A 12,893-nucleotide genomic window follows, 5' to 3' on the forward strand; every position below is an offset into this window, starting at 1 on the left:
GCCCATAGGTTCTATCTCTAAGAATCTTTTCCAACAGCTTTCCCACCACAGACGTAAGGCTCACTGGTCTATAATTACCCGGACTATCCCTACTACCTTTTCTGGACAAGGGGACAACATTCGCCTCCCTCCAATCTTCTGGTACCATTCCCGTGGACAACAAGGACATAAAGATCCTAGCCAGAGGCTCAGCAATCTCTTCCCTCGCCTCGTGGAGCAGCCTGGGGAGTATTCCGTCAGGCCCCGGGGACTTATCCGTCCTAATGTATTTTAACAACTCCAACACCTCCTCTCCCTTAATATCAACATGCTCCAGAACATCACCCTCACTCATATTGTTCTCACCGTCAACAAGTTCCCTCTCATTGGTGAATGCCGAAGAGAAGTATTCATTGAGGATCTCGCTCACTTCTACAGCCTCCAGGCACATCTTCCCACCTTTATCTCTAATTGGTCCCATCTTCACTCCTGTCATCCTTTTGTTCTTCACATAACTGAAGAGTGCCTTGGGGTTTTCATTTACCCTATTCGCCAAGGCCTTCTCATGCCCCCTTCTTGCTCTCCTCAGCCCCTTCTTAAGCTCCTTTCTTGCTACCCTATATTCCTCAATAGACCCATCTAATCCTTGCTTCCTAAACCTCATGTAAAACTTCCTAAACTTCTTCCACCTGACTAGATTTTCCACCTCGTTTGCCAACCATGGTTCCTTCACCCTACCATTCTTTATCTTCCTCACCGGGACAAATTCATCCCTAACCTCCTGCAAGAGATCCCTAAACATTAACCATATGTCCATAGTACATTTCCCTGCAAAAACATCATCCCAATTCACATCTGCAAGTTCTAGCCTTATAGCCTTATAATTTGCCCTGCCCCAATTAAAAATTAAACCTTGTTGCTTGAATCGTGAATGACATCTATCTGGATGTTTACTATGCCAGTAAACCTACTGGTATTGCGCAGTGAATTACAAAATGATAACACAGGTCAGTAAATATGTGCCAGCTCTTTGAAGAGAGTAAATAATCAATCCTGTACCTTTCCCTTTTCATTTTCCCTACATATTTTTCTTCAACTATTCACACAACTCCCCCTTGAAAGTTATTATTAAATTTTCAAGCAATGCATTCAAAACCCCAACAATTCACTGTGTAAAAAAAAAATCTCACCTCATCTGTTTCTGGCTTGAGTTTGCTGATTATTAAGTCCTTTAATTCTTCAGAATTAGCTGCATTACTGTACCAGCCTTTACAAAACCCCAACAAGTACACCACTCTGTGTACAGCTTACAGGATGCAAACTATGGAGAATTAGTTATGCAACCTTTGTCCTCTTTAATCAAAGTAAGGCATGTTTTAATTTCAAGGCACCATTAAAACTTCACTTATAATTTGACCTTAGTATGACTCTGGTGAAACTGCAGTACATTGAGGAGAATACCTGGAAGTGAATGCATTACTATGGAGTTGGTCTATGGGTAGTTTTACAGTTGGAGGCCTCCCATCCAAGTTCTCACCTTTGTACAAACCCCTCCAGCAGGCTGTGTAAAACGTGGCTGCGATACCGCATCAGACGGACATCCTGAGGGGTCGAGTCAATACACTGCCCATTCAGGATAGGACGCTCAAACATGTTGCTGAACTCCTGCCTGGTCCCAAGGAAGTCAGGCCGGACAAAGTCCACCATGCACCAGTACTCCATAAGGTTATTCTGAAGTGGGTATCCAGTTAGGACCACCCGCCGCCGTGAACGGATGCTCTTTAAGGCCTGAGACGTGCTGGCATGGCAGTTCTTTATGCGGTGGCCTTCGTCACAAATAACTATATCTGGTCCTGGTCTGGATAGGGCTTTCTCGATGCCTAAGGTACAAACGAAAACTAATGAAATGACAGTAGAAAATGGAGTGTGAATTTGAAACAATACTGTAAGACGTGCATGTATGTACGAGGGGTGATTGATAAGTCTGTGGCCTAAGGTAGAAGGAGTCAATTTTAGAAAACCTAGCACATTTATTTTTCAACATAGTCCCCTCCGACATGTAACGAGAACGTCTTGGACCTCCAGGTGGTCCACAGCAGGGGTGATTGATAAGTTCGTCGCCTAAGGTAGAAGGAGATGAGTTATACAACTCTCGTTACTTGCACGTGCAGTTCAACTCTTTGAGTGAAAATACAGAAAGTTTGAAGTTAATAACTCATCTCCTTCTACCTTAGGCCACAAACTTATCAATCACCCCTGCTGTGGACCACTTCTGGAGGTCCAAGACGCTGACCTCTACAAAGAAAGGATCAGTATGCTCCACGACCACTGGAATAAGTGTGTAAATGTAGGAAAAATAAATGTGCTAGGTTTTCTAAAATTGACTCCTACCTTAGGCCACAAACTTATCAATCACCCCCCGTATATTGTAGGGACTCTTTAATTTCATCAGGCAGAATTCTCCCAAAGTGTTAAGGGTTAAGTTCGCCATGTATGTTGTGTTACGTTGTACGTTATTATGTCTTGGGGTGGTGTTTTTCCATATATATATAAAATAAAATGTATGTTAGAAGTAATTACACTTGTGTCAATTTTTGTCAACATTTCTACAATATCAGATAAACTCATAACTAACTTGATTTTGCATGAGTCAATTACTACAACTGCAGAAATTCAATTTAAGTCACTATTTATCTCCTAAAACAATGATCGCTTTCCTCATTCTGGGAAAATAACCCTAACAGCAAATATATCATACCTCTCAGTACAAATCTAGTTGAACCCAAGCTAATAAGAACACTTTCTCTCTCACCTGGCTTTACCTATCACCTGCCAATTGTACTCCTTTTCCTCCAACCACCTTCTTATCCTGGGTTCGTCCCCCTTCTTTTCCAATTCTGAAGAAGGGTCTCGCCCTGCAACGTCAACTGTTTATTCCCTTCCATAGACGCTGCCATACCTGCTGAGTTCCTCCAGCTTATGCTTGTGTTGCTAATAGGAACTAATTTCTGTAAGCTTGGTCAGCATGTGTTAATTCTAATTTCCTGTTGAAGCAAAGCAGTCAAAGTAGAATTTTAAGGTAGATTTTTAAATCATCAAATTTTTATGGAGTTATTAATGAGATTCTTGTTTTCTTTGGTTGTGTACGGGATTTGAAATTCTCTGACAAAGAAAACATGGAAATGGGTTTGGGGTTGTGGGTAGCAAGGTCTCCAATAACTCTGCTTCACTCAAAAAAATGACATAGAAATTACAGAATGCTCAAAAGAGAAAAACAAATGAAACAAGGTAAATAACACATACCACAGAGACTAGACTGTACCTCTCTAGTCAGGTACACTGATCACATTGCCCATGCTATGAATTCCTTCAGTTTAATGGAATCACCTGGTTTGTTTAGTAGAATGGTGCAGAAGACAGATGAAATGTTAAGCCTCAACATTACTCAATTTAAAAGAAAGCAGGATAAATATTTGAAGGAAACGGTCAGTACAGAGCTGTAGGGAGATGGTCAATATCCAGGAATAGGTTTGCAGTGTCCTGGCAAACATTTCATACCAGGATGCAAACAAAATGCTCTCCACCTGTGCTCCAAATTTCTCTGACTAAATTCATCACTACTGAGGCTACTGCCTAATTTGAAGCACCATTTCAACTTCTAGTAATTTCTCTTCCCTTTCTCTCTTTTTCCATTCCCCATTCTGACTCCCCTCTTATCCCTTCTCTTCTCCTCACCTGCCTATCACCTCCCTCATGCCTCTCCTCCTCCCCTATCAGAATCCTTCTTCAGCCCTTTACTTCTTCCCCCCATCACTTCCCTCCTTCTCAGTTCATTGTTTCCCCCCCCCCAACCACCCACTTTCCCCCTCACCTGGTCTCACCTATCACCTGCCAACTTGTACTCCTTACCCTCCCCTCACTTTCTAATTTTGGCTTCTTCCTACTTCCTTTCCAGTCCTAATGAAGTGTCTTGGTCTGAAACATCAACAGTTTATTCCTCTCCATAGATGCTGCCTGACCTGCTGAGTTCCTCCAGCATTTTGTGCATTTGCTCTGGATTTCCAGCATCTGCAGAATCTCGTGTTACTACTTTTTAGTTGGCACTTTATATAGTTGAGAGAAGGCTTCTCTCCTCTGCGCTAACTAATGTGGCAACAAGGCCCAGCTGATAGGAATTTAACTCTGATCCATAAAGTTGTGGATTACAGCACCACATCCAAACATGAATGCCTTGTGGGGCCAAAAAGAACAAACACAGCATTTTATTGTTAGAGTATTGTGCTTTGGTTCAAATGTTGAAGTGAAGTCCTATTTACAGATTTAGATTGGCATAAATACCCTCTTTCAAAGAACAGCACAATATTCTCAAAGCATAGTAATTTATCAGCCAGTACCACCAAAAGTGTTGTTCTGACTGAAGATGGGACCCTACTTCATGTGCATTTACTGCCTGAAGGTTAACCTGTGAGGAGCTGTGGGACAAAAGATTTGAGGTTCTGAATGGTGGTATGAAATAGATTTTTTTCATTACCTTTCAACAGTTCTTGCTGCCGATCTTCCTCATCCAAGTCTATAATTACTGGTCCTGCTGATTTCTTTGTCTTCTTTCTCCTCCCACTAACAAAAGATTTTTTCAATGAAAGCAGGCGATACATTTCATACCCCATTAAGAGCATGCCACCGTCAGTTGACCATTCATTGATAACCTTGGCACGGGCCACAGTTGTTCTACAGGAAATGGAGAACAGTTATCAGAAAATGATAATGCATGGGACACTTCTAACAGTATAGCATTGAATCCATTATAAATAACATCAGGCTCCAGATCCAATAAAATATCCAAATACACTGGGACTTCTGGCACTGTTGTCAACAATTTAGCAACTAGGTTCAGTTTGATTTATTTATCACGTACATATCAAAACAATGAAATGCATCATTTGTGTTAACAACCAACACATCCAAGGATGTGCCTGCAAGTGCTGCTACACGTTCTGTCGTCAGCATAATATGCCCACAATGCTCGGCACAACAACAAAGAATGTAATCCGCACAGTGTTCCAACTTCATTGTCCAGGCTTTGGATGAGCCGAAGTCCAAGGAGTGGAAAAGGCAGAGCAGGGAGATTGCTCACTGCAGCTGTCAGAATGCACCTTCCTGCAGTCCCACTAAGTCCCATAATCAATCATTTATTACTGGCACAGTTCTAACCATATCCATTCATATGGTTTCACTTTGACCTCCTCCTATTTCCCTGTCTCTCTCCATCATCTCATAAATGGTTAGAAATCTACTTCTAACATTCCTGCTACTTTGGATATGTGAATGAGATCCTTGTGTGTTAGTGTTTTCAACTACAGTGGGGATGTAACAGGTGAGTACAAATAATTATTCACAAAAGGCATGGGCCTTATTCATATTAATTGTCAGCAGGTGGGGAAAAAGGCTGCATCAATTCAATGATACTAGCAGGCTTTGGGAATATTACAAACACACGTTATCTTGAAATATAGGGCAAAATCATGCATCATTCTGTGCACAGCAGAATCACAAGCAGCACTGAAGTGAGCATGTTATACATTAATTGGTCATTAACAGCCTTAACTAAGAGAGGAATGATAGCCAGAAGACTGGGAAAATCCCCTGCTCTGTTTAAAATTGATATACAAGATCATTAACTTTGAACCACACAAACAAAGCGCCTCAAGGGCATTCTGAGAATGTAGTTCTTAGTAGCACCTCAGGTAGTTAATATAGTGATGGGACAATAATTACTTATAATTCAGTTTGCACATGAGTGTAAGACAAACAATTTTCTTTGCCCCCCTGAATTCCCCATGAGTTTGCAGATTTGAGCAATCTCGTTCTTTGGCCCAGATCAGGCGAGGGGCTCCCTCCCTTTTTTAAACCATGCAACAGACATACTTGTGCTCATCATTTAGGATGTGAACTTTGAAACTCCGGGGCTGAATTTCTTCAGGGTTGTAGTCTGCAGGAAGTGCTTCTTGGGCTGGAAGCCACATGTTAAACTCGGCCAACCAGTTCTGCAAAGTGTTTACCTGAAAATGACAAAAATGGTAACTAGCCAGCATTTTCTCGTGTAGCAACAACCCTCCTTCCTTGTCTCCCAGCCCATACGAATTAGAACCTCTCTACTCCCTTCTAGGTGCCTGTCTTTTGATCGATTGCTCTGTACCAGAGAGGGGGGAGCTTGCCGATGCACACAGGGAACGTTCCCCAGGTTTTATCCGCATTTTGGATGTGGACTTCTGACTTTCTTTTTCCAGTCTTATAGTTTTTAACCCGATTTTCTTCGTTTTGTTTTGTGCTGGGAGGAGGATTTGGGGGTCGATGTGCCTGATCTGTCTTCTTAGCTTTTTTGTGCGGGTGGTGGGGGAGGGATTTGGGGGTCAATGTACTTTGTTCGTTTTTTTTGTCTGGGAAAAGGGATTTGGTGGGGGGGGGGGCAACGTGCCTGATCCAATTTACTCGTTTTTTGTGCAGGAATAGTTTGGGGTTGATGTGCCTGTTCTGTTTTTGTTCGTTGTTTTTTTTGCAGGGAGGTGGGGTTTGGGGGTTGATGATTGTGCTGCTTTTCTTTTCTTTCTTGGTTTCATGGCTACCCAGAGAACTGAAGAATTTCAGAGTTGTGTACTTTGATAATAAATGAACCTTTCAGCACTGAAGACAGCTACTATATATCAGTTCAGCATACTTTGTTTCTTTAAATACTGGCTCTGATGATCCTACAGCCAATCCCCACTATACAATAATGGCATCAAACCCAGCACATGGTAGAAAAACAGTGAACACCATTGTGTGACAATTCTGCAGATGCAATAAAAGCTAAGAACTGAAATCAGATTATTATGTAAGGTGTTAATATATACAAAAAATCCTAATCTGCAGGTCATACCAACAGACACTTCTTTCAAACATGCTGACAATTAGTTCCATCTTTCTCTTCCTTCAAACTATGACTTTTCTTTCACAAATAAAGAAATCAGCTAATAGATACTGACCGGTACAATAGCAAGGACAGTGCGTGCTTCTGTGTATCGAAAGAGAACATCCACGAAGGAGACCATTTGCAGGGTCTTGCCAAGACCCATACTGTGTGCCAGGATGCAACCAAAACCACTGCTGCTTTTAAACCTTTCCAGTGACTCCACCAAATTATCGTACAAGAAACGGATTCCTCCAATCTGCATGTGAAGAAACAGAATGCAAATGCTGAGAAACACCCACAAAATGTTGGAGGAACTCAGCAGGTCAGACAGCATCTATGGAAGTGAATAAACCATCAACCTTGGACTGGACAGAAAGGGGGAGAATGCCAGAATAAGAAGGTACAGGGAGGGGAAGGAGTACAAGCTGGAAGGTGACAGGTGGAAGGGGGAGGAGGGACGAAGCACGAAGCTGGGAGCTGATAGGTGGAAAACATAAAGGGCTGGAGCAAAATGAACTGGATAGAAGGGGAGAGGGAACCATGGAGAAAGAGAAGCCCTAGAGGGAGGTGTTTGGCAGGTGAAGGAAAAATAAAAGGGGTAAGAGGGGAGCCAGAATAGGGAATGGAAAAAGAGAGAAGGGAGAGGGGGAGAAATTACTGGATGTTGGGGAAATTGATGTTCATGCCATCAGGTTGGAGGCTATCTAGATGGAATATGAGGTGCTGCTCCTCCAACCTGAGAGTGGCCTTGAACCAACATGTCAGAATGAGAATGGGAATTAGAATTAAAATGGATGGTCACTGGGAAATGCTGCTTTTTGTAAATGCTGTTAACTATCAACTGATGGGTGATCACAAAATATCAACACGATGTTACATTTTCAAAATATTGCAACAGAAATGTAGACTGGATTCTGCAAAATCACCCCATGGTAGGGTTAGAAACATGCATGTGTGTATCGCATTGTGTACTAGAAATGCATAAACCAAAGTTTCAAAGATGAATGGTATTGAAGAGGGTAAGTGAGAGCAAGGGTGAGGGATAACACAGAACAATACAGGGCTTTCAGCCACAATATTGCGGTGACTTGTTAACCTATTCCCACCCCGAGAGCCCTGCACTTTTCTTCAAGATGGCGGCACATCCAGTCTCAATGGCCATTCCAGCTCCAACTAACAATGTAATTGTTTGTCTTTCTTAAGATTGCACGACATTGCTGCACTTTAAGAACATCAAGTACTGGAAGTCTACCTCACTAGTAAGTGTTGGACAGAGAGTGAGCTCTGCAGCAGAGCGTTCTGTGTTATTGCCTGTTGCAGCCACTCCAGTCAACCTGTGCACAGAATTTAGGCAGGACTGGTTTTAAGTTAGCTGTTTGAAGTGGTGTGCAAGCAAACAGAAGACATGTTGGTATTCGTGTGAGACTAAAGGCGAAACCCTGCAGGCCAGCTCTCCTGTCGATTCTGCTTTCAAACATTCAATCACTAGAAAATACACAAGATCATCTGTGCCTGAGACTGAATCAGTGTGAGATGGAAGACCTGCACAGTTATTTGATGGAAACATTGCTCCAAAATATCCCTGAACAGCCAAACAGCTTTTCGGATCCGATGTATGTATCTACGTTAATAAGAACTGGTGTGGGAACGCTTCTGTGGTGATGACGCACTGTTCATCACTGATAGAGTTCTGAACGGCGAAGGGCAGGCTCATCCATTTTCTGAGGGAGCTCACTGCTATTGTGATTTTGGCTGCAACATCCTCCATGTGCTAATGCTGGGGAAGTGCTGAGCTCTACTGTGGCATCAGTTACAGTTGAATGAAAAAGTTTGTGAAACCTTTGCAACTACCTGGTTTTCTGCATTAATTACTCATAAAATGTGGTCTGATCGTCATCAAAAGCCACAATAATAGACAAACACAATCTGCCTAAACTAATTAACACACAAATGATTGTACTTTTTATGTCCTTATTGAACACTTTGTTTAATCATTCACAGTCCAGGCAGGAAAAAGTATGTGAACCCTTGTATTTAATAGCTGGTAATAACTCCTTTAGCAGCAATATCCTCCATCAAGTGTTTCCTGTAGCAGCTGATCAGACTTGCACAATGGTGAGGAGGAATTTTAAACCACTCTTCCCTACAAAACTGTTTCAGTTCATCAATATTTAGAGTCATAGGAAAGTACAGCACAGAAATAGGCCCTTCGGTCCATCTAGTCTGTGCAGATCCATTTAAGCTATCTACTTTTATTGACCTCTATGATCCTACCATCCATGTACCCAGCCAAACTTCTCTTAAATGATGAAGTTGAGCCTGAATGCACTGGCAGCTTGCTCCACACTCTCATGACTCTGTAAGTGAAGAAGATTCCCCTCATGTTTCCCTTAAACTTTTCACCTTTCACCCTTAACCCATGACCTCATGTCCCACTCAACCTCAGTAGAAAAAGCCTCCTTGCATTTACCCTATCCATGCCCCTCATCATTTTGTATACCTCCATCAAATCTCCTCTCAATCTTCTATAGTCCAAGAAATATGGTCCTAACCTAGTTAATCTTTTCTTAATACTCAGGTGCTCTAGACTCGGCAACATCCTTGTAAATTTTCTCTGCACTCTTTCAAACTTATTTACATCTTTCCTGTTTTCTGGGATACCTTGCATGAACAGCCCTCTTCAGGTCATGTCACAGCTTCTCAATTGGTTAAGGTCTGGACTCTGACTTGGCCATTCCAAAAATACAAATATTCTTCTTTTTAAATCATTTTGTCGTGTTTTGGATCATTGTCTTGTTGCATTATTTAACTTCTATTAAGTGATGGACTGCTACCCTGACATTCTCCTGTAAAATGTCTAGATACAATTTTGAATTCATTGTTCCCTCAACAATTGCAAACTGCCCAGGCCCTAAGGCAGCAAAGTAGCTCCAGAGAATGATGCTCCTTCCATGCTTCACAATTGGGATGAGGTTTTAGTCTTGGTGTGCAACGTCCTTTTTCCTTCAAACATAGCAGTGTGCATTTCTTCCAAAAAGTTCAACGTTTGTCTCATCTGTCCACAGAACATTGTCCTGGAAGCATTGTGGAACATCCAGATGGTCTTTTACAAACTTGAGACAGGCAGCAATTTATTTTTGGAGAGCAGTGGATTCCTCCGTGTTGTTTAGTGTTTTTCTAACAGTGGACACATGAACAGAGACTTTAGCAAGTTCCAGAGATTTCTGCAGGTCTTTTGCTGGTACCCTTCAGTTCTTTTTCACATCCTTCAGTATTGTATGTTGTGCTCTTGGCGTGATCTTTGCAGGACGCCCACTCCTAGGGAGAGTAGCAACAGTTCTGTATTTCCATCATTTGTAGGCAATTTCTCTTACTGTGGACTGATGAACACTCAGGTCTTTAGATATGCTTTAGTAGCCTTTTCCAGCTTCATGCATCTCTACAATTCTTCTTCTAAGGTCCTCTGAAAGTTGTCTTGATCAAGGCATGGTGCACATAAACAAATCTTTCTTGAGAAGAGCAGGCTCGATCAGTAACCTGACCTTGTGTGTCTTTCTTTATAAGAGCAGGACACCTCTATAACCCACATCTTCAATCTCATCTCATTGATTAGAACACCTGACTCCAATTAGCTTTTGTAGAGGCATTACTCCAGAGGTTCACATACTTCTTTGAACCTAGACTGCGAATGTTTAAATGGTGTACTCATTTTTGACAAGAAGTAGTACAATTGTTTGTGTGTTAATAGCTCAGGCAGATGTTGTTTGTCTATTATTGTGACTTAGATGAAGATCAGACCACATTTTATGAGTAACTAATACACAAAACTACGTAATTGCAAAGGGTTCAAAGACTTTTTCTTGCAACTGCACCTACAAGCCACATGCTCCAATGGTTTCTTTATTGCTGCTGGGGACTTCAACTATACTAATTAAAAAATAGTCCTGCCTGAATTCCGTCAGAATGTTGACTTTTCTACCAGAGGTGAGACTACATTAGACCTGGATTATAAACACAAGAAAATCTGCAGATGCTGGAAATTCAAAGCAATACACACAAAATGCTGGAGGAACTCAGCAGGCCAGGCAGCAGCTATGAAAAAGAGTAAACAGTCATTGTTTCTGTCTGAGACCCTTCATCAGACCTGGATTATACCAACAACCCTGGTGCATACAAAGCTGCTCCCTGCCCCTCACCTCAGATTCTCTGACCACTTACCTGTTATGCTAATTCCTGTATGGAGACCACTGATTGGAGCAGTCAAACCAGTTCAAAGGGAGATAAATGAGAAAAATCTGCAAATGCTGGAAATCCAAATCTGCAGATGCTGGAAATCTACCCCCCCCCACTCCCTCCCCCTCCTCCTGCTTCACCTATCACCTTGTGTTTCTCTCTCTCCTCCCTTCCCCCACCCCCTTTTAAATCTACTCATCTTTTTATCTCCAGCATTTTGTGTGTGTTGCAAAGGGAGATAAAGACCAGGGTAGATGGAGCAACCTCAGTATTGTAAGACTGTTTTGAAAACACAGACTGGTACTCGTCCATTAATGAACATACATGATCTGTGCCTGGCTACACAGAGAAGTGCCTTGAGGATGTCAAAGCTATTAAATATATCTATGTGAGAACAAATCAGAAGCCATGGCTGACATCAGAGGTCTGGGAATGGCTGAGAGATGGGGATGCTGCCTTCAGATCAGGGGATAAGACAGCTCTCAGGCCAACAAGAACTGTGCTTTCCTGTACCATCAAGAAGGCAAACTGGGATTATTCATAGAGAATAAAAGACATTTCTGTGACACCAGAGACATGTATCATATGTGGCAGGGCGTTCAGACAATAACAGGCAAGTCTACCCTTCATAACAACGACAGTGACGCTTCTTTTCCTGATGGGCTGTACGTCTTTTACATTCTGCCTGCCCATAGCTGATGTGAGGAAGACCCTAACCAGGGTCAACCCACGTAAAGCTACTGAGCCCAATAATGTACCTGGTTGGGTGCTGAGAGACTGTGCAACTCAGTTAAAAGAGATTCTAACAGAGATCTTCAACATTTCTCTGGAACAGTCCATTGTTCCCTCAGGCTTCAAGATGACCACAATCATCCCAGTGCCTGAGAGGGAGATAGTAACCTGCCCTAGTGACTACCGTCCAGTGGCACTAACCTCAACAAAAATGAAGTGTTTTGAGTGGCTGGTTATGGATTGCATTAAATTCCATTTTTGTGCTACATTGGACCCTTTCCAGTTCACTTATCACTCAAATCAGTCCACTGACGATGCCACAGGCTCGGCACTCCACATGTTCTGTCCCATCTGTAAGTGGTGCCTCATAAATCAAGATATTGTTTATCAACTTCAGCTCAGCATTTAATATAATCATTGTTGCAAAACTTATCTTGTTGGGTCTCAACACCTCTCTATAAATGGATCTTGGACTTCCTGACAGAAAGGAAGAAAGGACACAATCAGTCCATGTTGATAGAAACATCTCTAGTTCCATCACACTGAGCACCCCAGGGCTGTGCACTCAGCCACTGCTGACACATGACTGCACTGCTAGATCCAGTTCAATGCAAATCACCAAGTTCACCGATGACACAACAGTGATTGGCCTCATCAACAATGACAACGAGATAGCATACAAAGAGGAGGTAGATCAGCTGTGAAATGGTACGAGCAAAACAACTTGAGTCTCACCATTGGCAAGACCAAACAGATGATTATGGAAGATGCAGGCTGATCCTTACTGCACATTCAGATAACTTCTGTGGAGGGAGACAGCAGCACCAGGTTTCTGGGAGTGCATATAACAGACGACTCACCTAGTCCCTCAACACCACCTCTTTGGTCAAAAAAAAAGCAGCACAGGAGCATTTCCGCTTCGTGAGGAGACTGATGCAAGTGAGGCTTCATCACCTCCCTCTCCCCAACTTCTAACCAAGTTTTGTAGGAGCACTATTAA

General features: G+C 42.3%; 1 protein-coding gene across 4 annotated transcripts in view; it reads right to left on the reverse strand.

Annotated features, from left to right (window-relative positions):
- The window catches only part of rad54l2 (RAD54 like 2), a 227,155-nt gene that overhangs the window by 50,481 nt on the left and 163,781 nt on the right, over positions 1–12,893 (reverse strand). For all 4 annotated transcript variants that reach the window (XM_063067816.1, XM_063067815.1, XM_063067817.1 and 1 more), the window contains 4 exons: positions 7,002–7,184; positions 5,905–6,038; positions 4,511–4,707; positions 1,517–1,859 (listed from right to left, as the gene is read on the reverse strand). In XM_063067816.1, the coding sequence (XP_062923886.1) occupies positions 1,517–1,859; positions 4,511–4,707; positions 5,905–6,038; positions 7,002–7,184 (857 nt within the window). The remainder of the gene's footprint in view (positions 1–1,516; positions 1,860–4,510; positions 4,708–5,904; positions 6,039–7,001; positions 7,185–12,893) is intronic.

This window comes from Mobula hypostoma, chromosome 15, assembly GCF_963921235.1.
Source record: "Mobula hypostoma chromosome 15, sMobHyp1.1, whole genome shotgun sequence".
NCBI classification, from domain to species: Eukaryota; Metazoa; Chordata; class Chondrichthyes; order Myliobatiformes; family Myliobatidae; genus Mobula; species Mobula hypostoma.